The sequence below is a fragment of the Ornithodoros turicata genome, chromosome 7 (genome assembly GCF_037126465.1).
Source record: "Ornithodoros turicata isolate Travis chromosome 7, ASM3712646v1, whole genome shotgun sequence".
NCBI lineage: Eukaryota > Metazoa > Arthropoda > Arachnida > Ixodida > Argasidae > Ornithodoros > Ornithodoros turicata.
Window position 1 is genome coordinate 56,370,884 of NC_088207.1, and position 27,339 is coordinate 56,398,222.

Sequence of the window (27,339 nt, forward strand, 5' to 3'; positions counted from 1 at the left end):
ATCGCGGATTTGATACGAAGCACAGTTTCCGTCACTCTCACCCTTGCTTTGCAGCTTGTACAACACTGTACCGACTGTACAATCAGTATACAATCTTGGTCTGTACCAGTGGCGGATCCGGAAGCGAGGGTATGGATCCGCCGGATCCGCCTCTGGTTTGTACGCATGTGTGAGAATGTGAGAAGAAGCAGCGCCTATAGCTATTCGGTATTGCAATAAACGATCTATGGACGAAGCGGAGGAGGAGGAAGAAGAAACGATCTGAGGACAGCCTAAATTCACCAAAGGAATGATACCACCAAAATATTGCGACGTAAGATCACGTACGTGCTATCATTACAACTAGCCGAGGGCGTAGCGATGGACGGGGTCCCAACCATGGGCGTTCCCAGGATTTTTTACAAGGGGGGGAGCTAAGCACTTCCGGGGGGGAGCAAGAGTGCAAACCCCCACCCCCTTACCACGTATTTTTCTGTATAGGCGGACGTTGCGCGCTGTGTGGGTGTTCAGAGGTTCCTATAATGACATCTGAGAACAATCATTACGACCTATGACTAAAGAGCGCACTATTTTCACAAGCGACCTTGGAGTTCCAGGGAGGGTGGGGACACGACCACCTTGCCCACCTCTCGGTACGCCCATGGTCCCAACCCCCCCACCACGGAATGTAAGTAAGCGTGGTGGCACTTCTTCACGGAGCTCAATGGATGGGAGCATCACTGGCTAGATATATAACATCCCTGACAACACCGAATGTCCTCTGGATGTACGACTCGGATTCGTATGTCCGATGGATATCCGAGGGATGTCCATCGGACCTATGAACTCGTTAGGACATTGGTACATCCAGAGGACATTCTGTGTTGTTGGGGATATAGAGATCGCCAAGTCAGTCAGCCAGTTCTTTTCTTTCCTCCGCGGAGGTCCTTGTCACGTCCGAATGAAGTTCCACTGCAACAAGTTCACTGAGGAATCTGTAACCGTACAGGTAAAACTATGGACCCCCGTGGTGCTGCTGATGCCTCTATGTTGGCCATTCTTGGTGTGTCTGTCTTGTCGCTTGGCCACGTGGTTGTATCGTCTGTTTCTGGCAACCTTGGTCGTGTGGGGTATCTGCCTTGCACGGACGCCTTCCAGAGGAATACCAGCAGACGACAGCGACTACCCGCATACGCCGCTCGCTCACATTAATCAGCCTCAGAAGACTGAGTCTTTTTCGATAATGCTCACCGGTCGAGTGTCAACGAGCTGCGAGGCCTCAGAACTGGAACCGTCGGTTCACGTTTCTTCCAGGAGCAGGTGAGATACGAGGGAAAAGATTAGACTAATGTTTTATCTTTCGTGTTGCTTCGGTAATGGATTTACGGTATAATACGGTTCGCTTTCAGTCTAACGATGAGAAGTCGAGCGTCCAGGCGGTCGGTTTCAGCGTCGTCATCGTAGCCTTGCTCCTGTCTAATTGGCACATCGGTACTGTGGAATAAAACGTTTGCGGGTCACCATATGTTGCACAATTATTGATACAGATAATCTATATAGAACTAGAGGCGAGCACGGATAATAAAACTGACAGTATATTCGCATCACGGTCCAGACAGCACGACACAGCGGCTGTTCTTGCCCCGCTCAGGTTTGCCGTTATGGAGTTCATCCTCTCTCTGTTTGTAAGCAAATGACGTCATAGTGTTCGACAGCGCCACCAATTTGGTAGAGTCGAACTATACGCTTGAAGCTAGGGGGCGAACAAGGCCGCGCACGAAGGCCACGGTCTTGAGGGGTTTACGATGGTCCTTGAAAGGGACGCGACCTTCAGTCTTACTTTTCTTTCAATAGGAGGCAGCGAACAAGGGCCCATTCGTGGAACCCAGCCCTCCCGTTCCGATTTGTTTCGGTTTCAGTCTGTCTACCAACGTCATGATGACGTTTCTCGGGTAGAGGTCTATTTTATCCGCACATCGGCGGTCCACTGCATATGGAGGGAAAAAAAAAAAAAAATCCGCATGACGAAGATGTTACGAATTTTTACTTTTCAGCATACGAACGGGAACACGGTCGTTCCCAGGATTTATATTGATCCATTGTTTCTCGGCGTAAGGCAACTATTTATCATTCTTTGTTTGTTGCTCGAATTTCCCACACGGACAATGTGCACGGCGTTTCAAAGTGAGAAAAAAAAAGAAAAAATAACAAAAGAAAATAAAAACAGAGAAGGAGAATCATAAAAGCTCGCAAGATGCCAGAGACCACTAGCATCAAATAGTCCACAAAGAAAAGCAATTGCCTTGATGTTGCCAACTGTAAGGTGGGACAAAGTTAAGCTTGCCCACCCCCACATCATGCTTTAAAAATAGTACTGCCCTCGCATTTCTTTACTGAGGAAGAACAGATGCTATATACATAGGTTGTCTCGCGGGATTTCCACAAATTCGAGAGTCCTGTTCGCCTGTTAGTCAAAATGAAGGGCGGGGTGTCAGTTTAATTCGATGCGTGCACAAACAAAACTGCGAAATGATGAATTGCTCCTCGCATTAACTCACCATAAAGATAAACATATCTGTTTCTTACTGCTTTTTGGTTTGAGGTATTCCCTTGGTCCATCAAACCCGATGATGTGTGGACTCCACAACGAAAAGCTCGTTTTCCAATTAAAGTTTTTCATATTAAATTTTGATGCTTCATATCTCTCGTAATTTCTGTCATCCACAACCGTCTCCAGTTGGACTGTGGACTTTTTAAAACTTTTTTTTCTTTGTGTACCGCTCGTCCATCAAAGCTAGACCATTCCACGTTACCCTCTCCCCAAGGCGACATCTCTCCCCTTCCTTCGGAGCAGGCTGATCGCACCTTCCCCTTACATCACCCCAACTGGACTCATAGGACTGGATGTCTACTGACAAATGCTAGGAGAAACATGCTTGGCTAACCTGTGAAACCGAAACCGAAACGACATCATCCGAGTGGCTCAGGCGAACGCAGCGCCTCCTGGTCAAGTGCGAACACCTGAAAATTCAACTCAATCAAGTTAAACGGAGCTAACTGCCTCCTACAGCATTGCCTGTGACTCCACTTGGAAAGCCCTGCAAGGCTGCATCCAAAGAACCAGAGGGACTGTACTCTGCTGGAGCACGGCTTAGTAGTGGGCTTGAGTTGACCAAGGCCACGTGATCTGGAATCCTGTTTTAGCCGATGCAAGGCTGCAGGGAGCAGTGAGGGCAGGGAATGAAAGGTTTTGTTTTGTTTGATCCTTTTCGCGAACTGTTCTGGAGATATAAAAGTGATATTTAGTTGCCCGCGGTGCTGCCGTGAGCGCAGTAGTCGGGTGTCTTCCCAGCACTCCCCTAAAAAATCTTGCATCCCCCCTCCCCCATATCACATGCCCGAAATGTCAAAACAGCCCCCCCCCCAAAACAGAAAATATTGGTGTCACCCCCCCCCCCCCCCCCCCCGCCGCCGCCCTCGAGATGAAAATCCTGGGGACACCCTGGCAGTAGTGATTGTAGCGTTCGGATATGATGTGACAACAACACCAACTTTATTTTAAGATGATAAACGGTGAGTTTCATCGCCAGGGGCGATGCTCTATCCCATTGCTGGTGGTGATGTGAGGAATGAGATAATGAGCCCTCTTCACAATAAGGATCGCAATAACTCTGACTGTGTCCAGAAATGTCAAAAGAGCTTTGAGTGCAGATCGTTGCTGGGCTGGATTGGGCCAGGGACCAAGCAATTTTGATAGGGAAAAGGGGCGAGAGTCCAGCTCACTAAGAGACCCGGAGAGTGCGGTGTGGGAAGGTTGGTAGTGCGGGCAATGAAGAAGAATGTGCTCGAGATCCTCTAGAGCACCGCAGTGACAGCATCCGCGAGAGACAACTCGTCTCAGGCGGCAACGCCACCGAGCTGTAAAAGCCGCATTGAGTCGCATTCGGTGCATTAATGCAGCATCCCGACGAGAGGTGTTTCGTGGGACATACCGTGTATTCACACCGGCGACATTCCCCAAGAAGCGGAAGATGCGAAAAGCATCACAGCTTTTTTCAGTCACGTGAGAAATCAACGTCGCGTCTTCACGTATACACTGCTAACCGTGGGGAATATCCTGCTGCACAGTCACGAGATATTCCGTAGCAGACGACAGGAAAACACGCTGACGGTGTCGTCTGCTAAATGCGCAGTCCGCCACTCCCGATATTCCGCACCGCGTGAATGCTCAACAAAAACACGGGTCGGAATTTCGGCTCCGTGAGCAGTGTTTTCGCTCTTTCTTCCACCAGAATATTCCGTGAGGGCGTCGCTCGTGCGAACGCACGGATAATGTGATGAAACAAGTTGTGACACTTCGTTGCAGATGCAGAGGATTACCGTACAACATATCGGTCGCCGTTCCGTACATGGCGGGAGCATCGCGGATGCCCTCTCCGCGTCCAACCTGGAAAGCTGTCTCAAGAATCTGCAGAACGCATCGATAGGTCCTCCGAAGACTGGCAAGGAGGTCGTTAAGTTACGTTCGGCTGTTCTGGTCTCGTTTTGTACGACTCAAGGGAACAAACCGTCCTTATTGTTCAACCTTCGGTCGAATAGGCTCCCCCGTCATAAAGGCTACGTGTGCTTCCCTGGAGGGATGCAAGATGAAGACGATGCCCATGCTATCGACACAGCTCTGAGAGAGACGGAGGAGGAGCTCGGCATAGCGAGAAAAGACGTCAGGGTGGTCGGGGTTGCACCTCCGCTGTACAACCCCATGGACCAGCTGAGCATCACGGCGGTGATTGGCGTGCTTCACGAAGGTTCGGACATCGACATCCAAAGGGACCTCGTCATAAACGAAGCGGAAGTGCAGTTGGCGTTCACGCGGACGTTGGAAGAATTATGCGAACTGAAGAATCTAAGGTGGACGCAGTTTAGGAAGCGTTACGGCGGCTATTCGATTCCGGTGTTTGTAGCCGGCCAGTATAAGATTTGGGGTCTGACCGCGATCATACTGAATGCGGTGCTCCGAGCACTTTTACCGGGTCAGTATGTACACAGAACAAGATACGGTTTGTTAAATCCGAAATACTATAAGGTCTCATGAATGAGGGACTATATAATCTAATTGTTAAGAGTGTGTGGGCACATTGCGTTAGTTTGCGTGGATGGACAGTGGAAAGTTGGATCGTTGCGGCCCCTGTAGGCAGCGTGCAGTAAAATCAATTGATAATTTCTCGATTGGTTCTTTTCCCCCTCTTTTTAAATCTACAGGTTTTCCCGGCGCTTTTAATCTAGGCGCCATCGAAATTAATCCACGTGCCATGCAAACTTCATGGGGCATGGATTAATTTAGCTGGCACTTGGATTTAAATCGCCGGGAAAACCTGTAGACTGCCTGTCTAGATTTTGCCTGTGGTGTTCTCAAGATATACCTGCACTTTCGTGAAAGGGATTAGGTGAAGCTGAACCTGTAAAATTGTACATGATGTAAAACTCCGAGACTAGGGAACGCGAAGGGACAGACAAATATGAACACGAAGTCTCAAGATTCAAGTCTCAAGATCAAGTCAATCAATCAATCGATCAAGATCAAGTCTCAAGATACTAGTCTCGGTGTTTTACATCATGCATCATCTTCACCAGCTTGCTTGCTTCCTAGCCATTTTTTCATTTTTTCACTGTAAAATTGTTCTATTTTGGTGCAAATAGGCAATGGTTTATCCAGAATTTTGTCACTGGGGGAGCATCGGGCTTTGCAGGCGGGTGACATAATTGCTTTTGAAATAAAAATACGTGGCAAAATATTTCATAGTCTCAAAAAATTTTAGGGGGTGTCTTTCAGATTTTTGGGGTGTGAGAGGGGTTACGGATAAGTCACGGATAGTCCCGCAGAACCCTCCTTCTTAGTCTCCCTAGTCTTGTGTTTTTTTCTTTTGTTGTTGTCCCTGAGTTGCCTTCGTTCTCCATTCCTTCATTTAGACGTTTGAATGGAATGCAACCACTGCTGGTATGGCGCTGCAAGCCATAACCGAAACCGAAACTATTAATATCCTCGCGAATGATCCACTTCTTGTCAAGATCGCCAACAAGTACATGTCTGCAAACTGTTTCGCATTAATGTTTTTACTACACATAACTTCTTTCGTTCGTAGAGTAAAATGTGTAAAAACAGGTAAGCTACAGGAGTACCGAGAAGTACGAAATAAAAGAGGCAAAGTCAGGCTTGGTACGTGCGCAGCGAAACCACTGATCTCGATTGTAAAAGGCTGGATCGCGGATAGGGAGCGCGAGCGTGAAGAAACCGGCCGCCATCTTACGGTGCCCACAACAGCCGCCGCAGCGATCATGGCAACTTCTTGCAATTACGGTCGTACCAACCGTACTGGCAAGGTTACAGGGCCTAAACTTATGCAGGTGAGTCACTCTTCATCAAGGAATAAATAGGCGTCCATTCTGTACATTTATTTGACCATTATGAAGTGTTTTTTTGCCCAAAACGAGCACTGGATGCAGGTTGCTTGATCGCTCTTCCGACGTTCAATCGAGCACACTTGCATTTTACCCGGCGGCAAATACAGTTTAAGTGCATAATATGCTTGAAAGAACATGTTACACTACACAGGTAGTGTTGTCATCAATATATGTGCGAGCACTCGAGCGCTTTTTTGCATGCATTGCTAGCATGGTACACGGTGTTCTCTGCGGAAGCAAGTGCCACATTCATTTCTTCGAATTACCTTCGCGCACAAGTTCGGTATTACGCCATAATAAGACCACGATTGTCACATTTTTTCATGTATTGGTATTGTTTTGTGCCTTGGTTTGATTTGTGACAAAGAATCCTACGTAACGGTGGTGTGGCGAACGCCTTTGTGTCTGAGCTGTATCGTCAGCTTGTTACGATAGTAATAATTTGTAGCGTGTCGTGCTATTTGTAGCAGTTTTTAAGGCAAAAGTGGTCTCTCAAAACAGATTTCCTCATGGGGCTACCCAGAGGGTCGTCTATGAAGTGTGATGCGACTGAGTGTACAGGTAAGTATTATGTTTCTATCCACGGGTTTCTACTTTACAGGAAGGAACCACTTCAGTGTACGCACTGTGGTTAGTCTCTCTCAATTTTGCACATTTTCTTACATGTTCACGTCAGAAACACACCTTATACACCTTAGGCTCCTTCACCCAGCAATATAATAATTATATTCCTGTTTAGAAGAGTTACCCATATTCTTTTTAGAATAGTTTTTAACCTTTTCAATTTTTAGAAGATACAGGGATTGTAAACCCTGTTTTAAACTGATGTTTTAACATTTGTCCAATGCATTTATTAAACAACATATTCATTTTTAACAAGCTGCATCCAAACCAATGTTCTGATGTATTATGACCTTTGTTGTCGATGCACCATAAAAATTGGAATAATCATCATCAATACAGGTTACTTCACAGCTGCCTCGACGTACTCAAGAAATGGGTGCAGAACCTGCGTAGTGCCCACAAACTTTGATCACCACAGCACCTCCAGAAAGTAAAAGCATATGTGTCACGTGGGATTTTCAAATGTATTCACGGTATATAATACCTTGTATTAACTGTTGTAGATCTAAGCCGCCTCTACAGTACACTCTGAGAAATTAAAACTTGTCAGGGAACTGTGATAATTGTTTCAGTTAATAGGCATGCACATATATGCTATAAGAAGAAAATTATTTCTTGAGAATGCACTTCTCTGGCTACTGGTGTTGTTTACATCTACTGTTGATCACATTCATTTATCACATATTATATTCTTATATATTATTATTCCTATATATATATTATTATATTATCACATATTTGATCACATTAAATTTAAAATTCAGCATATATGACAAAATATCAGGAGGGAAGTTGCTATTCATTGCTCATTCCAACCTAAAATTGAGTGCTACAAATTTAGAGAGTGTACCTGTCCATTGCCATTCCTAAAATATATATTGTCATTGTAGCAAGGTCACAAAACAATAAATGTAGTCTTTTGCGACCTCCCTGCACGTTCATTGTATCCTGAAACGCATAAGTGCAAGAAATAAATGTTGAACTTGAATAAATTTGATAATGTTGAATAATATAATGAATGATATAAAATGTTGAATAAACTTGAACTTTTATATTCTCTTTACTCATCATCAGTGATGTTCTTTACAAAAGCATATCGTGTTAGACTTTTTTTGTTTACGTTTCACAGACGGGGTACACGAGGGCCAAAATGACAAAATCACAACTGTTTCAAGCTCCAAATCGTCCTGTTGCAATTTGCAGACCACTGCAAGAGGGCCCTTGCACATCAAAATGTAAGATGGGAGTCAGTTAATGCAAAGTGGTTCCTATGAGAGACTTCGATGCTTGACAAAATTGTGCAAACTGCGGAAGGTGCCATAGAAGATCTTCAGAAAGTGTGTCTGGTCTCACAATGGTGCTACGACACTCCCTTTTAGATGACGATGGATGATTGGAGTTTCAGATGTGCAGATGCATTTTTTTGGAACGTGCTCCACATAAGAAGCATGACAAAGTCAGCACTGGATAGCAGGCCCCCGTCCCTAAGCAGCTTTGCTCACGCTGCAGTTGTATTCAGCAAAAGCATGTGAGTACTCGAGAAGGACATTCAGTTTGGCACAACCGCGCCTGCAAATAATCAGAACAAATGAAGGAAGAAACAAACAAATATAGAAGGGCTGTACTTGAAAAGAGATAAGTCCTGTGTCTCAAGGAAGTGTTACCACTTTCTAAGTAACTTAATTGAATAAGCTTACATCACTATACCTGATTAACTGTCCTAACGAGCGTGATCTAATTGCGTGAAGTAATTATTTCGGCTGCTTCGGTGTGTCCATATTTGCGAGGCAAAGCACCGCTGTCGTTTACTAAAAGACTCTTTCTAAGGCGATGCTTGATATAAATCATACTAAACGCATACACGGCTAAAACAAAGGCTGTGATTCTACAGTACGATCTCTTTCTGCCATGCGAGTATATCTTTTCCCGGACCGTTCTTTATGGAGCAATTTTTGTCCAGAACGCAGTACGGGATATTATATACAAGGTTGTTGTTAACCTCAAGTCGTCTCTTATTGAAATATTGGCTGGGAAACGTACTGTAGTACAATCCCCAGCGCTGCACTGCTGTGACGGTCTAGTTTCGGAATGCAAAACATAACGTAATTAAGAATCGAACGGCAGGACACCTGTGAAATACTGTTAGGATACATCAGTATACTGGCACCTTACAAAATTGTGTGATGACAAGCAACGATCAACGCCTGCAGCGCTATAAATACTCACAATCTCCGTTGCCTCCCATTGTTTTCTATGGGCGCACACTGCGCTTTAGGGCCTCCCAACATGGCGGCCCGAAGGCACGCCTCTCCTCCACGAGCCCCTCTCCCATGCGCGATCCAGCCTTTATACATAGAGATCAGTGAGCGAAACTGGCGAAACCAGCGCCACTTGTGCTCGCTTAATAGGCTGGAAGAATGCTGCGCAAGTGACGCCCAAATTACGCTATGTTGTTACTGTACGTGGCAAACTACGAATCGTCAATGTGATCCCCGCGTATGGATAACGTCTCTTGCGCTTCGTTGAGATGTCCACGTTGTTTGAGAGCGTGACGTAATGTTAAATGAACAAAATTTACTCTCCAGTCGTCCCTGAAGCACAGGTAGGAACGGTCTAGTTTGCCCACAACTTTCGCCTATCAATCCTTGATCAAACGTATCACGTATGATTCGTGTGCTTAGCCGGCTGATCACTGGCTGTGTGTTAACGTGTGCGTATAGCTTAGAGTTTTTTTCATGAAACACATACAGCACCGAGTGTGATAGTTCCGTGCATTCTACAGCACTCTTTGTATTGATTCTTCTATTCTTGACAAGATTAATATCGGGCGAATGGTGAAAAAAAGGAGTGTGTGGGGCAAAGTCAGCTGGCGACATGCCTAGCACAGCTGCGAGTGGGGGTCAACTTGCGCCGGAGTTCAAGCATTAAATGATTTCGTATATTTCGGTATATTTTGAAGTATTTTAACCGTAGGAAAGAATACCTGCTTTGCGTTTCAGCTAAAAGCCTGCAATGCGTGAGATGTAAGCTTGAGCTTCAGCATATCTCTGAAGCATGATGCCGCTTTGTGGATCAGTGGTTATTGAGGATCACGAAACAGTCTAAACAACATGTAATAAGTGAAGCTTGAAAGGAGAGCGTGGGATGTTTTGAAACGTTTGCAATTTGTTGGTTCGGGACGTTTCCAAGTGCAAGTGTGGTCATTTCGTACGGATAAAAATCATGTTCTTGAATGAAAAGATACATGAAGGCAGTGGGAATTACCGAACAATGATATATGTTACATCCAGTGTCTGCAGCAGCTTCAAATGATGCCCATGACGATCACATGCTTATCAGGTATGCTCAAGCTGATTGGTTGTGAAGCCACAATGGGCTGAATACGTAATTTATAAAATTAAGCAGCTGTTGAAAAAAAACTGATAGTTTGTTGTCCTGGAACAGGAAGGACACACATGTCAAAGCCAGCTGCTGGTGCAATCGTCATTGCACTCGGGTAGTTAACAAGAAGTGCAGGCTCGAGTCCTCCTGCTGTGTGGTACTTCATTGTTCTCAAGCGATGGAGGCTTCAGTGTCGTCTGCTTTCTGTGTCTGCTTTCACATCACATCCATTGTGCTCTCCATCAAATCAATTGAAGCACACTAGGGAACAAAGAGGCACACACACAGGAAAAGACACAAAATCTTAAAATGAAGCAACATTTAGGGATATAAGGTGTGCCGCGTCAAAATAAATGTTCCTGTGTCTGAGGCTATATTGTCCTTGTGTATGTGCTTCTCAGTTCCCTATTACGTAACATTACCAGATTGCACTGTGCAATTCTCTCTCGTTTCGTAGTTTAGATACATTTTGATTTTTTTTATGAACAAGGTAGAGAATTATGCTGGTGCATGTGTGGAAAGGGTAACATTTCCTGGAGTTTGAAGAGACAAAGGAAGACTGAAGACACAAAGTGAACAGGGCAAACGTTTGTTCTTTGTCTTCCGTTGTTTCCTCAGTCTCAAGTAGATGTTGCCCCTTTTCCGTTTATTGTTTTCAGGATGCGCTGCTCCATTGTAATCGACTGTAAGCAACTGAAATGTAAAAAAATCCACAACATTTGAGTTTTTCGTTTTCGTTGCACGTGCAGATGTGAGACCAGCAAGATGCGCTGCCTGAGGGGACGGTGGGGTTTTGCGCTGGTGCTCCTACTGCTGAGCAGTGCAGCCCAGTTGTCGGCAAGTGATGCAGATTCAGAGGAAGCACCCAATGAAAATAAAGGGGAAGAGGAAAAAACGCAGTCCACTTTACAGGTGGGAGGCTCGCACTTTTATTAGCCTAGGTTAAGTTGTGTGTTCCGTGAGCTGGCATCGTGTGCCACGGTAGTTCGAAGCTACAGTTGCAAAATGTATCCTCCTTTCTCCGAGGTTGCTGTAGAGAAGAAAATTTCCTGCCTCATTTTGAAAAAAATATTGAGGCAATAAGAGGTTTTTTTCGTACTAGTGTTTTTTACCGAACCACTTTACGCTTGACCAGATGTCAAATGATGAGATGATCGCAGCTAGAACATGACAGAGAAATTAATTAATTAATTAAATTTCCCTCCTCGAAAAGGCTCTTTAAAAAATAAAATAGTGCAGCGGTACAATATAGTGGAGAGACCCCTTCCAGTTGCCAAAGTAAAAGCTGCAGTTTTGTTTCACCCTGTTCTCTTAGAAACGAGCCAATCTTATTTCATTCCCTCACTTTTTATAATAACTTAGGTTCCTTCTCAGTCTCTGTTTGCAGCACTCAGTTGTGAAATAATTTACCAAGTACTTTATGGTCAATTACCGGTTTCTTGTTATTTGAGCACACAGCAAAACAAAATCTTACACTTTTAAATCTGGTCTGTTTCACAGGGCTCGTTGTCTCTCACAGCCCTTATTCTCTTCCATTTTGGCTAAGCGTTGTACAACAAAACAATGCTTTAGCACCTTTAGCCGTGTCATCTTAATGTCTTGAAAGCTTTGACCGCGTGCAACATTTTGGCCGTTCTTGTAAAAAAATGATTGATCCAATGTCTTCCAATATGATCCAATCAAATAAAAAAATCAAATGATCTAATATCTTCCTGTACAGTATCCACTGAATAGACAATTTCAGGAAATCGCGGTGCTCCTTGTGAATGCACTGCATCCTGGGAGATTACTGTCATGAGGAAGGGAGAACGTTTTGTTGGCGCTGACCTTGACCTCTCGTGGACAGTGAGCCGAGACAGGAGAAATGGAAACAGTCCTTCTCCTCCTTTCTGACAACCAAGTTCGCATAGTTCAAAGTGGCTCTAGGCTCTTTGGGATTTGAAATTGCGAAAATTGTGCTGAAATCCAGCTTTCCAATCAGTTGCATCTTTTAACGCAGGCACCGCCTTCGTCAGTGACGTTGCCACCGCTACGGGAACGGGAAAGCAAAACCGGTTCGCAACCCGATTCATCGACCGACGAACACAGGCCACAGCCACGTTTCGATTCCGTCACCAGAGACCCCCGTCGCGATTCCGAGGTCACCGAGAATGACCCGGTAAGAGCGTTAGTCCGCTCGTGGGCACAGTGCTGGAAAAAAGGAAAAAAAAAAGCCTTAGGGAGAATGACTGGTCCGTCATATTCTCTCTCGGTGACAGCCTGGATGGAAGGCCTGGATACCAGCTGAGGGAGAGGAGGTGGAATAGAGGGAAAGGGAAGTGGGTGAGGGGTGGAAGAGCACACACAGAAAACTGAGAGATGGAGAGAGAGCTCAAGATAATACGAGGAAACATATGTTCCTGTGTGTAATAATAATAATAATAATAATGAATAACTAAGGAAAGAACTGGTGACTGCGGAGTTGGGGCTATGCTCCAGATTTATTCAAGCTGTAGTGGAATGTTGAAGGGAAAACCCCGCAAAAGCCCATATGAAAGGTCTTGAGTCACAAATACCGGCAAAAAAGGCTGCCGGTATCACCTTCCTACCGGCAACCGGCAGAGCGAGCAAATAACCGGCCGTGCCGGTATAATACCGGCCTGGTGGCAACCCTAGTTACAGGCAATGTCACATCCGTCCTGGTAGATTTTCGAAACTATAGTTCGCTGCACTATGCCTCTTCTAGTTCACCGTAAGCACGCTGGAAGACACTTGATTCACCCGAAACTTCTTTCCCTCGTTTTCTGAGGCCCAGCCAATGAGGGCAGACTTCACAGAGAGAGAGAGGAGAAAGATAGAGTGATGTGCCCTCTCTCAAACCCACTTGCATAGCCTATTTTTTTAGGGATATACACTTGCTTAAGGACTTATAAATTCCTCGTGGTTTTTAAAACTCACATAGTTTTTTTTTTCTCAACTTGTCTCTCAACTTTCAATGCAGGCACCCTCTTCGTCGGCGACACCGCTGAAAGAGCCGGAAAACGAGAGGAAACGATCGGAATCGTCAACCGCCGATTATAAACAACGGTCACGTTTTGAACCGACCAGCAAGGATGCCGTTCACGATCCTTCCAAGGACAATCCGGTGAGACCGTCCGTCCGCTTGCGGAAATATTTTTGCTTCATAAATGCGATTGCTGTCTCAGACAGTTGATGCGGTGGAAGAAGGCAGCATGTCCAGCGCCGGTGGCGATTTGACAAGTTCATCCGCCGCTATCGCGGAGCCTCCGTTGACGGAGGAAGAAAAGAAAGGTATAAATATGGTTGTCCGACGTTTTTGTGTGCTGTGCTCTCTGGCTGCATCCTATACGGCGTGATTTAATGACTTACAATGTCAAAAATAATTGCAGCAAACGCATTCTATGACGCGGCCATGGGGATTCTGAATGCCACGAGACCCGACAAAAAGAGGCAAGTAACGGTTAAGTTGACGTCCAGCGTTGTACGGTTAAATGTGGTAGAAAAAAAACGTTCTCTGCTGGGGAAGCAAAATCAGTTTTAGACTGCACAGTATGTAGCTTTTTCTGTCTGCCACAGCGTGAGTATTATTCACACGAATGTGTCTGAATGTGTAACTGTTGTTCAGTAATTGTTTTGCGGCAACTACCGCATTTACTCGCTTATGGGATGCAAATTTTTTTACTGGAAAACGTAGCACCACTGTGAGGGGGTACGTCCAGTACGCGGAGGAAAATTTGAATCCAACACTTAAGTAAGGTACACTGAACTCCCGTTTTTGTTCCGAGATATGCACGGAGACCACACCGGAATTGAACGTCGCCGATTGTCTCACGTCAAATCATCATCTGTTCCATCAAGCGTGGACGACATACTGGTCACTTTGGAACTTTTCATTATGGCGATAGCAAGTGTCATATCCCACACCTGAACAATCCATTCGCAAACTGTTTGTACCTTCGGCAGCCTCGCTTTCCAAGCTTTCCTCAGTTCTTAAATCCGCGGTTGTCATCCACTCCGTGCACAGCCGTCGGACGTAATACTTGAATGGATCGTTTTTCGATTCACACTTGCATCACAATTTCCACGCTACTCTGCACAGGGAAGGGTAACGGTAATGGTAACGGAAACAGAAACTGTATTTTACCGAAATTGGAGATGGTAACGATAACGGAAACGCATGCCACAGCCCTCTCCGTTACCGGAAACAGAAACGGGATGACGGAAACGCACGCCACAGCCCTCCGTGACCGGAAACGGAAACAGAAACAAAAATACGTCCGTTACCCTTGTTTGATTTCTGCATGCTTGATTGCCGTCGGCTTATATTTGCACGAATGACTCGCGTGATTGTCTATTCGTTGCCGAGAAAAATGAAGGTGCCGATGAGAACAAGAACACACCACCGCACGTGTGTCAAGACTGCAAGTACTTCGAAGAACGCCTGCCAACTCTGCTCCGTGGATCACTGCTCATTGGTAGAGCCTGAAGTTTTCGGCAAATATTTTTTTCTAAATTCGGGGGGTAAAAATCGGGTAAATAAACGTGTGTACTAAATTCGTGCGAATTCGGGTGAAAAAACTTCCAGTATGCTAAATTCGGGGTGAAATCGGGCTCAGTTACTCAACCAACTGTAGTGGTTTGGTACAAATGGTGATGTAACTGAATTTTTCTGCCAAACAAGTAAATTAATGCATTCCTACAGACATCCCTGTGAGGGCAATTTGCCAGGTAAAAATCGGGTTTCACCCTAAAGAAGCAACCTTCAATTCGGGGTGCAAATTCGGGGAAGAATCGGGTAAAACCCTAAAACTTCAGGCTCTACTCATTGGTTGCCTGGCACTGCCCTCCTCCTCCCCCTCCTCCTCCTCCTCCTCCTCCTCCTCCTCCTCCTCCTCCTCTATGTTCGTTGCATTCGTCGTTCATCACCGTGGTGCCAGGCGCTCGTCCTCGTGTGCCGCGTGATACGATGCCATCATGCTACTAAAGTTGTTGTGCATTTAAGGGGGAATCACTTCTGCGCAAGACAATAGAGAACGTTTGTCCAATATGCGAGTAGATACGGTATTGTTTGTGCAGGCCACCAAGGAGTGAGTGAGTGATGATATTTCGAACGACACCCTTTTCAGAGCATACGAAAGTCTCGAACAGGCAGCCAATCTTGGCCACGTGGAGGCCCAGGAGTTGGTTGGGAGGGCGTACCTTTTTGGAGATGTCTTGCAGCAGAACATTCACAGAGCCAAGGAACTGTTTGAAGCTTTGGCAGCGAAAGGTGTTCCGTCCGGACAAATGGTAGGGTATTGGAAAACATCCTCGTTTTTATACGCGTGTGTTTCTCTTTGTGCGCAGTGCAAAGATAATAGGGACAGGTAGTCAAACCATACGTTTACGAATTCGGTTCAGGTTCAGGGATTTTGGTTCGCTTCCGGAGCTCAAAAATAGCAGTTCGAACTGGTTTTTTCGGGTTCATTCATTCGCGACGCAATATCTTATATTTCTGATGGGTAACAGAGTTTGGGGGAAGCACTGGAGTGCCATATTCGTGTGTAGATAAATTTTGAATAATATTTGCAGCATATAAGGAAGTTTTAGCCCTGAACTAGGGTGTGCTTGACATCTTTCATATCATAGCGAACATAGGAATAGAACGCAAGGTAGCCGGTGTTTTTCCTTCCAGAGAAAACGTGTCCCTGAGGTTGGGGCATGTTGAAAATACCTTTCGTATCATCCCTGCCTAAGTGTCTTACGAAGAAGAAAAAAATAAAAATAAAACCTGAAGTGTAATTTTCATTAGTTCAGGTTCAGTTTCAAGACTGCAAAAATATAATGGCTGGGTTTGGTTCCAGTTCGGGAAAACAAAGCAGTTCAGTTCCGATTTTCGGTTCCGGTTCCGGTTCGACGCCGTGGATAGGAGCCCTAAATTGCATGCCTCTCACTCTCTATATCTATTTACTATCGACAGTGATGAATTCTGCCCACGCCATAGTTTTAACAGACCGATGCCTTTGCATTGCAGTTCCTTGGCTTCCTCTATTCGATAGGCCTGGGCGTTGACTCGAGTCAAGCTAAGGTACGTCCTTTAAAGTTGTCCCAAGGATTGTGTCCTCTCCTAACACCTTCCTGTCTGTCCTTGCAGGCACTCGTGTACTATACCTTCAGTGCACTTGGCGGGAACCCATTCGCGCAAATGGCTTTGGTAAGTCTTATCCACACAAAAAAAAAGGTTTCGGAGAGGACTTCACATACACCGTCGTTGCTTGCAGGGATATCGCTACTGGTACGGAACGGGCGTTCTTACCAGCTGCGAATCTGCCCTCACGTATTATCGTAAAGTGGCGAAAGTTGGTGAGTGTCATCTTTTTTGCCGTTTTTTTTTTTTGGCCGCTGCGCATTTTGAGTGCTCAGTTTTGTGCCTAGCAATTACATTTCTTGCTTTCTTCAGTCGAAGAAGACGTCAACAAAGGCGGAACGAGCGTGATTCAGAGAGTTCGACTTCTCGACGAGCTGGAGAACCCGGGTTCCAGTTCGGGGCTTCTGGATGACGACCTCATTCAGTACTACCAGTTCTTAGCAGATAAAGGTGACGTCCAGGCGCAGGTTTGTACTCGGTGTTTTTCACAACGTTGTGGGCTACAAAACAGAGCATGCACAGGCCATGTCCAGCTCACTACTTCAGTTCCGTCATCAGTTCGGGTTCCCGCATCAGCCCCTGGCTTTCTGCGGCGGAAAATTTACTTTTCCGCGAAGTGGGATTTAAAAGTCCGCGGGATTCCGTGTGCAGGAGAAAACGAGGCAAAAAAAAGTGCAGCATTCTCCCAAGATCGTGTACTGACTCATCCCTTAAGCTTTTCCAGCCTTTCCTAACTTTCCAGTGTGCAAAGAAAGCCAGACTCAACTCTGTCAGTCTCTCTGCGGGTGTTGCTGTCGTTAAATTTCCTTTCGGCGCGACACATTCAGCCGTGTAATGGCCACCATTACCAGTGGTATCGGGCATTGCGGTTGTGACTGATCAGATTTAACCCATGAAAATGTTAATGAAATCCTTACATAGTTCTGTAAGATAACGAATATTCCACAAGGGTGTCTACCAACCTGGAAAACCTGGAAAACAGGGAATAGTCAGGGAATTTTGATGTGACTGGAAAAGTCAGGGAATTGTCAGGGAATTTGGCTAAAAAGCGGCTGAAGTCAGGGAAAATCGCAGACAAGTGCCGTGATGATGCGCGGCGAATCGCGACTGCCGACCGGTGGTTGAGAGGCGATGAACGCAGCAACGTTACTGCGAGTAGCAGTTCACCAGTATGACAAGCTCTGATGCAGAAAAGTAGGGTAGCCTCACTAATACTTAATAAATGGTCTGTTTTATGTTGGATCTGGTATCAAAACGTATGAGCAGGCACCAAGTTCCCTTTTATTTTTGTCAGGGAATTCGCTTGAAATAGTCAGTGAAAACCTGGAAAAGTCAGGGAATTTGAAGGCTGCAGTTTGGTAGACACCCTGATTCCACGAAAAACGGATGATTCTGAGGGAAACAGCAGGTTCTGCGAGACACGACCAATTCCGCGAAATTTAGCGGCATTGCGGGTTTGCAGAAAGCTGGGGGCTCTAATCATGCTGCCCCTGGTTGCCACTCCTTGAACCACGACTCTCAGTGTTGCTAGCTTAGTGGACAAGCGAACCACATTTCAAACCTTCCGTTGCCCCCAATCGACTCTCCCTTGTGTACTGCACTGACAGAGTGCATTATCTCAACATAATTTCAAAAATTTTCTCAGGTTGGACTGGGCCAACTGCATTATCAGGGTGGCCGTGGTGTCGAACAGGACCACTCGAGGGCGCTGAGCTATTTCACTCAGGCGGCCAACACTGGCAACGCAAACGCTATGGCGTTTTTGGGCAAGATGTTCCTGGAGGGTGGCTCTGTGGTGCCCCAGAACAACGACACTGCGCTCAAGTATTTCTCCATGGCTGCGGACAAGGTATGTAGCGCATTGAACAGACTGGAGTGTGTAGATCTATCGAAGCAATGATTTCAAACGATAATGGTAAAGATTAATGCACGACCTACTTAGAATATGGCGATCGTGTCATTTGCAGCCCTTTCCAGCGCCGCATTTCGAGGCGAGCGGTGGCGCTACTCACCTTCCTCACTTTCCTCACTCCGCTTTTATTGTTTCCTCAATTGCTGTAATACTCATAATTGATAATAATAATACCTCATACTTCAGCTTACGTTACGATTTTTACACAAGCAGTGCATGTCCCACGAGAGATTCCCTTTTTCTAAATTTGTAAATTGATTACCATCATCATTCTGCGAGTTTTTATGGGAACTGTTGCTGTCGTCTGCTACGGTCGTACCATGTCCGCTTCTGCACGTTCCAAAATTCGAATTTCCGTTAATGGTGGAGACGTCGCGAACCGACGCGTAGTGCCCCTAGCGGATAGTGCGGACTGGCTCCTGCGTAGGAGTTGCCGAGTATGATGTGTTCGCTATAATCGAGTAGGTCGCGGATAAATGATGAGCAAATTTTTGGAAACTCCTCCAGGGCAATGCAGTGGGGCAGAGCGGTCTGGGACTGATGTACCTTCACGGGAAAGGAGTTTCTAAGGTAGGGTGTGCACACTTTCTTACTCCTTCTCATCTTTATTTAATGAATAGTCCAAATTCACCAACCATGCATTGGATGCCTTTGAAGCCGTGCCTAACACAGGGCATGCTCTGTGGCTCACAGTGAACTCAACATGACTCATTCACTTATGAGACCTCTCAAGGAGTGGAAGGGTTTCTAGAGGGCGTGACTCTCTCTCGGAGAACCTCACTACAGTCATCGTTTTTGTGCAAGAGCGCACGTTATTTTTTCCAGATGCAAATTTAATTTACATATTTTCCGCCGCGATTCTGGTCACCATGTGAAAGCACGTGACAGCGTTTGTTCAGCTTCAGTTTTGCTCAGGTCTATCGCTTCGAATAAATCTCCTAAAAGTAGCCGTAGATTTTTACATTTTTGTTTCCTCATTCGATGTTGCTTTTCGTACATTTCGTTTTCTTGCTGTTATTTACGTTAGCTGTTACGTCTAGCTGGTATGGGGTTCAATACTCAACAGTAGAATGCACTCATAGCAGCGGCGACTTGCTGTTTGATGATTGTTGAGACACGTATTCCTTCAGGACTATTCCAAGGCCTTCAAGTACTTCTCCCTTGCCGCCAACCAAGGCTGGGTGGATGGGCAGCTTCAGCTGGGGAACATGTTTTACGGTAAGCTTCTTCACACATTTTTATAGTGTGTGTGTGTGGTGATGGCGGGAAGGTTAGAAGTGGTTGTTCCCATTTTAATTAAACAAGCGCTGAAAGCACTTCGGTCACTACCCTTTTTTAAACCAAGCGCTTATCCCGCCCGTTAAAATGCGAAGATATTAATTCGACAGATGCATGGATATTGCAGAATTCGATTTTTAAAAATTGCGACTGTGCGCAGCGGTGGCACAGCCCACTGGGTTGGTCTCGATTGGTTTAGAGAAATGTCGTCTGCTGCAGAGGGAGAATGGGAGAGAAAAAAAAAAAAGGCCGGAAGGGGCAGTGACCCCGATTGAAGCGCGGTCGCTCTTGGAACCGTAAACGACATCGCCGTTGACATTTTTTCGTCGTCGTCGTTGTCCTCCTCGTTTCACCCCGCGGAGCAAGTTGAGCGGGAACGCGTGCATCGATGTTCGGGTGCATCTTCAGGATAGAAATGTTGCGTACGAAGAAATTTTTTTGTGTTAGTTGTCTAGCCGAGGCGCATCCTTTCATTATCATCTTGCATCTTTGTACATTGTGACAGTGTTACTTATCTGTAGACCCTGATGATTTAGGGTTACACCCGATTTTCCCCCGAATTTGCACCCCGAATTGAGGTTCACCTATCTAGGGTTAAACCCGATTTCTACCTGCAAAACTGCATCTAGGCTAGGCACCTCAAGGCATCGACATACTAGTTTCTCACGAAATATGCGACTGCCCCTTACTTCTGGCACTCTGGATAAACGGTACCAGTGAACGTTTATTCTACAATAATGCCCGATTTCTCCCCGAACTCAGTCTGATGATAATTTTTCTGCCCGAATTTGCACGAATTTTCGACATCAATTTATTGACCCGATTTCTACCCCCCCGAATTTGGAAAAATATAAAACCCGAAAACTTCAGGGTCTACTTATCTGGCAGTCCGCAGTTGTGTATCTGCATAAATTCTTCGGTTGATGCTCAGGTGGCATGGGGGTTCCTCGTGACTACAAAATGGCCATCAAGTACTACACCTTGGCCTCGCAGTCGGGTCATGTGTTGGCGTTCTACAATTTGGCCCAGATGCACGCCACGGGAACCGGGACGGTGCGCTCTTGCAACACTGCTGTGGAGGTAAGTTGTCTTCCCGGGCAGAATGGGGTGACCACCGCGGCGCTCTCCCTCGATGTAACCCCGAAATTCTTATCATTTTATTACCGAGTACACTCGAGCCCGTTTATTTTACGATATTTGATATAACGATGACTCCAGTGTTATGATTAGGGCCTGACTTTTTAGGGTTAAACCCGTATCCGCCCGATATTTACCCCCACGAACGAAATCTGTAAAATTCGGGTTTAACCCGAATCTACCCGAAAACATCCGGGTCACGTGGCACACTCATAAGCGTGCATTAAAATAAAGTTTGATAACATTGCTAAACATTAGTTCCATGTTAAGACAAATTTTTATTAAACCAAAAAAATCACCCTAATACACCGGAATTCCTGACGACAGAATATGCCGTAACGGGATTTAACCCGAATACACCCGAATTTTCAAATGAAAAATATCACCCGATATTTACCCCCGAATTTGGCCAAAAATAAAACCCGAAAAAGTCAGGCCCTAGTTATGATCCAATTGCTGGTTCCTGTCAGCTTACCCATCGGAGTACACGTAAACATGAAAGAACTGATGTTCTGAGGCTGGAACAACATAGAAGGGACAAATACATACAAAGCCTCAATTTACGCCTAAGAAATTAACGTTAACAGTTGCCGCCTGTGTCGATCCCGTCGTATGAATGTGTGCATGAGTGAGCAAAAATGTAAGAGTGAAAGGAGGATGAGTGAGAGAGAGTGGCTGGTTTGTGTCTTCAGATGACGCACACTTGAAGTCGCTGAGAAGGCGCGTTAGCTTAGCTCAATTGGTAGAGCCCTGGACCGGCAATCCAGAAGGTGTGGGTTCGAGTCCTACAGCTGGCTAACCTTTTCAGTGACTTTCATCTTTCAACGTAAACACGACTTTTACTTTTCCCATTTTTACATTGGAACGAAGGAAGAAAGCACTTTCAAGAGCCATAATCTCTGTGAGCATTAAAGTGAAAGAGAGGTGCGTTTAACCACGCTTAACCAACACACCTCGAGACAAAACCTGACCGCTTGAGCGGCAAGACGTAACAGTGAAGAACCAGCCAACCACGACGTTGCTCTCAGCGGCTGTATGCTGCGGTAACGAGCCACCATCAACCGCATGGGTAGCCAGCGGAAGCCACGGAATGCCTGTGTTTCAAAATAGTCTCCACCGATTGGCTGTCATCTTGTCTGGCTGCTGCGATTGGCTGGCTTCAGTATCTAGGTGGCATTGGCGTAGCTGACGGCGAAGAGTGTGCTGACTTCGAGGCTTTCTCGTGAAGTAGAGGACGTTGCTCCCTCTCCGCGTCGTTCCGCACAGTTTTTTCTTGCTCTGTGCTGTCCGTGTACAATGGCGTCTGCGGGAAGTGTTTTGATGAGAAAAGGCACATAAAAAAAAATGCTGGACTTGGACGTTCCGCGTGCTTGACAGATTTTGTACCGGTGCAAAAACCTCGTTGAGAAGTACTATGCCTTTGAAAATGTTAGTAGGCAGACATTTGCGCATAACTGCTCACATAGACGTCGACGAATTGCCCGTGGACCGGGCGTGTTCTAAATGGCAATTCTGTTCCGATATCGGTAAATGACGATGATTACGGCACTGGATTACGAGCAGTGGATGAAGTCGTCCTTCTTAAAATATGCATAAACTCATCTGGCATTGGCAGCTACGTTGTCCTTGAAAAAGCTGTCTGCACAATGCTGCCTCGATCTAGAGCTATAGATAAAATGCTTTGGTGCAGTAAACAAACATGCTTGTTCAGCGGTGTTCTACTTGTCCTAGTTCACTACTACCGTTCTACTTCATTGACCTGACTACGATCGGCGATTTCGCGGAAGATCGTGTACGATGATACTCTGATAATAGCGATCAGATTTCGCGTTGCAGTCAATATCGTCATACTAAATGGGCTTGACGGTATTCTCTCCAAGACTGGCCAATGTTTGTTTCTCAAGACAATAGCGTGCCATGTTACGTGAAGTACCAGAAGAATGTTGCTCTCTGTTCCTGTCGCAGTTGTTCAAGAACGTGGCGGAACGTGGTCGTTGGAGTGAGAAGCTGATGCAGGCCTACACAGACTACAGGGAAGGACGTGTCAACGAGGCCTTCGTCAAGTATGCTTTCCTTGCGGAGTTAGGCTATGAAGTGGCGCAGAGTAACGCCGCCTTCATCCTGGATAGGGGTGAGCATTGTCTTCTGCTAATATACAATATACAGTTGCCGATTTCGCGATTCTTCGGACTTCTAAAAGCCACAAAATCGGTCCGAATTATCGAGCAGTCCGAATTTCCAGTCAATGACACAAATCTCTTCCAAAATGATCTTTATTAAAGAAAACTCAGAGGCACAAAAAAAACTATAAATGAGCGTCTGCTTTGCCGCGCGTCTGCGAGAAATGGCGTTGTGACGTATTTTTCGGAGCGTATCGACGGCCGCAAGTATTGCTGCCGTTGAAGGAGTATCAATCGAACTTGCGTCATCGTCGCCGTCATCGTCGAAGCGTTCCGCCGGCAGGTAGAGGACTTTTAAAACGATTTGCCCATCAGTCATTTCGGCACAAGATTCTGCACAATCATCCACTTCGGCGTACGCTTCAAATGTTACACTTGCAGGTATTGTCATACCTGAGCGTCGGAGGTCCTCTTCCAATGACCACAATCTCATTCAAATAAAGTGTTGCACGTGTTCACTTGTTTGTCCCCATTCAAATACAGATGACTTTGACAGAACCCGATCATCAGTTTGAATTTTCCAGCAGCTGAAATTAGGAGATTTTTTTAGGAGTTCTTTTTGAGACTACGGCGGCATTGTCTTTTGTTCCTCAGCAGAGACTAACCACTTCCCGAAGAATGAAACGTTTGCCTGGGCTCTGCTCTACTGGAACAGGGCTGCAACCCAAGGTAGGTTCTTACCATGTAACCTATTAAGGATGTTCATTATTTAGAGGATTTATAATTTCTTTATGACTTTTACGAGAGTTACGCAGTGTTTAATAGATACAACTTAGATAACAGATTTATTTATCACTAATGCTTGGCACCAGGGGCGGATCCAGACCCTCGATCAGGGGGGGGGGGGGAATCCAATGTATAAACTGACGTTCTTGGAGGGCGATCCCCCCCCCCCCCCCGGGATCCGCCACTGCTTGGCGCAGTACAGTCTTCGTTGCTTGTGTACTATAAAACATCCAATCATCATCATTTCCATCTTCATACTTTTAGTCGTAACACTATAATTGCATCCCAACAGGATACTCTGTGGCACGGGTAAAATTGGGGGACTACCACTACTACGGTTATGGCACCAACATAGACTACGAAACGGCAGCCACGCACTATCGCCTGGCCTCGGAGCAGCAACACAATGCACAGGCCATGTTCAACCTGGGATACATGCACGAGCAGGGACTGGGAATGAAGAAAGTATGCATCGCCTGTGACGACTGTCACTACAGGTTTTCCCGGCGATTTTAATCCAAGTGCCAGCTAAATTAATCCATGTGCCATGCAAACTTTATGGGGCATGGATTAATTTAGCTGGCACTTGGATTAAAAATCGCCGGGAAAACCTGTAGTTCAACGCAAGCCACGAGTGATAAAGAATTTCTTCCAGGATATCCACCTGGCCAAGAGGTACTACGACATGGCTGCCGAGACAAGCGCCGATGCTCAAGTTCCGGTGGCACTAGCGCTTGTCAAACTAGCACTTCTGTATAGCTTTCAATATTTCAAAGAGGTGAGGTCTTTCTCTGCTGTGTCAGGTGCCTGAAGGGGTTGTGACACTTTGCCCCAACAAGTTGAATGAGTGAACGAACAAACAAACTTTATTTCACAAGTTTGTAGCATGGGCTGTGAAAAAACTTAAGTCACTGTAGCAACTTATGTTATGTCGGGTAAATGTAGAGAAACGTTATATGCATAGAGGTGAACAAGTTTTACAGCAGAGGGGATGTAGCCAAGCAGCACAATACCTTGGCCCAATATTGGCTGGACATCGGCAATATTGGATCAGTATTGCCAATGTTCAGCTAATATTGGCTGGTTATCGGCGACATTGGACTGGTATTGGCCGATGTTCATCCAATGTTGGGGCCAATATATTGTGTTGCTTGGGTAGACTAATAGAAGATCGGCACAGAGAACGCGCGTATGGATGCAACATTGCGGCGACCGTTGGAAGTTGAGTGCATGTCCGTGTTGTTCATTTCATCCGTCCCTGTTGTATTGCACTCGCATGATGCAAAATGCCTAGGTGACACACATTTGTGAACATGGAGCGGGGTTTGTGAAATAACCATTTGTTCTCGCTATGAGAACTCTGAAACAATGTTTGGTTGATACTTAGTCAATTTGAAAAACACGACGCTTTGAAGCGGTTAGGATGTTTTGTTGAGTGGCAAAGTTTTGCATGCAGACGAGACGGAGTGCAGTGGTTCCAGGATATCACTACGAACTCAACGTGCAAGGTAGAATGAGAAGCAAAGTACAAAAACGTATCAGAAAAACACAAGGCGTGAACGTGAAAAAAAGTTGATGGAACATTATGTCTCTGTTTCGAATTAAACGAAATCTGCGACATCCTGTTCATGACGTTCAGCGACGAGGCTTTGGCAGTTTCGAGGGAACGCCGCGAACTGTCTTGTGGGTAACTCCATTGCCCTTGCATGTCAGTTTCGTCGCAAAGGCCATATGGCTGACCATCCGGCAAGAAGTTAATGACCATATGCACTTGAGGCCTTAACCATTACGGCCTTAAGTGAGCCCGGGTATTATCTTTTCCAACGAATCTGAAGATCCGTAACCCTCTACGTAAGATACAATGCAATACAAGTACCGTATTTTCACGCGTATTAGCCGCGGCTTATGAGCGAATTTTTTTTTTCGCGGACGCTCTGCGGCTTATCCACTGGTGCGGCTTATCTGATGGCTATTTTTCACTGGTATCTTCCCCATACCCCAGATTAAACGAAAGGGCCGACAGTTCCTCATGTTTTTCGGAACAGGACCGCCATGCCAGTGCACGAACAATGCCGAACAGGGGCGGCTCTACATTTGAGTGGACTGACCTTCCGAATACGTTCACCCATGCAGCTTTAACGAAAGGGGTTACAGTTATTAATGTCTCCTGGAACACCACTAACTCGTCAATCCACAAAAAACACCCAACAAGGGCACAATCCGATCTTAGTAGAACACTAGAACTGACCTCCTTTGTTATACATCATGCCGATACCGGAATGTAGACCACAGGATTTATGGCCTTCCCTACGGTCTCCTTTGTCGGCAGACCCACAGGAAGGGTTCAATACACCTGACATCGGGATAAAACGTGGTAACCTAAGCGTCAATTCTCATATGACCTGAGCAGCAGCATTTGTGGACACGGCAGTTATAGGTAAGGCATGGCTCCATCGCGGAGGCACAGCTACGACAGCGGCTTCAAACTAAAAGTCGTCGACGTCGCGGACCAGTACAGGAACAGGGCAGCTGGCAGGGAGTACGGCGTCGACGAGCGTTGAGAGTCTCTATTGATTTTGTTTGTGCATCACTGGTTTAGCGCACAAAGCGGTCGTGTCGTATTACCCGCGGCTTATCTGCAAAAACATTTTCAAAATGTGTCGAAAAACGAGTCCTGCGGCTTATCTGCGGTGCGGCTAATACACGTGAAAATACGGTACTACTACCGTTGCCCACCATTCGTACATAATTTCCACATCAGTGAATGTTTACCTGCTCTTTGTGTACATTATCTCCAAGCAGCAGCAGCAGTGGGACAAGGTGTTGCCAAAGGTGAGCCCCAGTCAAGTCCTGGGGCCCGACTGGGACCTCTACGTCATGACCGTAATGGCCATACTCTTAGGCGTGCTCCTCTACTTTCGGCGTGTCTAGCGGCAGCCACCCTCGTGCAATCCAGCTCCTCCGCAGCTGCATCTCCTAGTCTACATCATCTCCATTCTGCTTTACGACGATCTGCCAGAGTACCAGACTCGAACGTCTCTCAGTGCGTGCTCACGTGTTCAAATGCTGGTGACAGAGGCGTACTCCGAACTTAAAAGAGACTGCACAAGTATAAATAAATTTGAGACTCGTACTTGTTTGCGCTTGAACGACACCGGCGTGATTATTCCACGTGCAGTGCAAACATCACGGGTGTGGGTTTTACCCGACAGTGAGCATCTGTGCCTGCTGGATGCCTCCTTCTCTAAACCGCAGAGTAAGAAGGGTTAGTTAGGGAGATGCAACCTCCGGGTGGAGCAAGCACGAGCCAACGACCGGGGAATGTCAGTCCGGGAGAATCAGATTAAGTCCCAGGCAACAATGCGACATTTTATGCCGTGGTAGTGCGCGTTTTGAGTTGTACCTTCATATTCAAAGCGACTGTCGCATCAGTTCCAGTTGATTTCAAAACTATAGTGCTCTTTTGTTCCTCCAGGACTGCAGATCACTGTATCGAAAATCCCACGGGAAAGAGTAGTGTAGTTTGACTGCTATTC

General features: G+C 46.0%; 2 protein-coding genes and 3 long non-coding RNA genes across 6 annotated transcripts; 4 read left to right on the top strand and 1 right to left on the bottom strand.

The window, feature by feature from the left end:
• The first annotated feature begins 33 nt into the window (after positions 1-33).
• LOC135401677 (uncharacterized) lies at positions 34-1,502 on the top strand. Its single transcript, XR_010424880.1, has 3 exons — positions 34-323; positions 989-1,299; positions 1,389-1,502. It is a non-coding gene; the product is annotated as an uncharacterized LOC135401677 (long non-coding RNA).
• Positions 1,503-3,123: 1,621 nt separating this feature from the next.
• LOC135401683 (mitochondrial coenzyme A diphosphatase NUDT8-like) lies at positions 3,124-5,771 on the top strand. 2 transcript variants are annotated; one of them, XM_064634204.1, is made up of 2 exons: positions 3,124-3,226; positions 4,346-5,771. In XM_064634204.1, the coding sequence occupies exon 2, from the start codon at positions 4,346-4,348 to the stop codon at positions 5,069-5,071; it is 726 nt and encodes a 241-aa protein (XP_064490274.1). In that variant the 5' UTR covers positions 3,124-3,226; the 3' UTR covers positions 5,072-5,771. The 2 variants fall into 2 exon arrangements, with proteins under 2 accessions (XP_064490274.1, XP_064490273.1); XM_064634203.1 differs by lacking the exon at positions 3,124-3,226 and adding an exon at positions 3,233-3,552.
• Positions 5,772-6,226: 455 nt separating this feature from the next.
• On the top strand, positions 6,227-8,010 carry LOC135401684 (uncharacterized). Its single transcript, XR_010424883.1, has 3 exons — positions 6,227-6,381; positions 6,940-6,999; positions 7,402-8,010. It is a non-coding gene; the product is annotated as an uncharacterized LOC135401684 (long non-coding RNA).
• An 88-nt stretch (positions 8,011-8,098) lies between these two features.
• On the bottom strand, positions 8,099-9,398 carry LOC135401685 (uncharacterized). Its single transcript, XR_010424884.1, has 2 exons — positions 9,289-9,398; positions 8,099-8,631 (listed from the first exon to the last, which is right to left on the bottom strand). It is a non-coding gene; the product is annotated as an uncharacterized LOC135401685 (long non-coding RNA).
• Positions 9,399-9,428: 30 nt separating this feature from the next.
• On the top strand, positions 9,429-26,952 carry LOC135401680 (protein sel-1 homolog 1-like). Its single transcript, XM_064634200.1, has 20 exons — positions 9,429-9,664; positions 11,193-11,355; positions 12,443-12,601; positions 13,424-13,567; positions 13,629-13,734; positions 13,833-13,893; positions 15,570-15,732; positions 16,457-16,510; positions 16,577-16,636; positions 16,704-16,785; positions 16,883-17,037; positions 18,216-18,419; positions 18,990-19,052; positions 19,613-19,700; positions 20,692-20,840; positions 22,863-23,028; positions 23,672-23,746; positions 24,096-24,268; positions 24,459-24,581; positions 26,603-26,952. Exons 2-20 carry the CDS (start codon positions 11,209-11,211, stop codon positions 26,732-26,734), a joined length of 2,304 nt encoding a protein of 767 aa, XP_064490270.1. The 5' UTR covers positions 9,429-9,664; positions 11,193-11,208; the 3' UTR covers positions 26,735-26,952.
• Positions 26,953-27,339: the final 387 nt, after the last annotated feature.

Coding starts and splice junctions, on each gene's coding strand:
- LOC135401683 (XM_064634204.1), top strand. CDS start 4,346: ATGCAGAGGATTACCGTACAACATATCGGTCGCCGTTCCGTACATGGC.
- LOC135401680 (XM_064634200.1), top strand. CDS start 11,209: ATGCGCTGCCTGAGGGGACGGTGGGGTTTTGCGCTGGTGCTCCTACTG. Junction 17,038..18,215: donor AAGGTGACGTCCAGGCGCAG/GTTTGTACTCGG, acceptor AAATTTTCTCAG/GTTGGACTGGGCCAACTGCA. Junction 19,053..19,612: donor ACGGGAAAGGAGTTTCTAAG/GTAGGGTGTGCA, acceptor GTATTCCTTCAG/GACTATTCCAAGGCCTTCAA.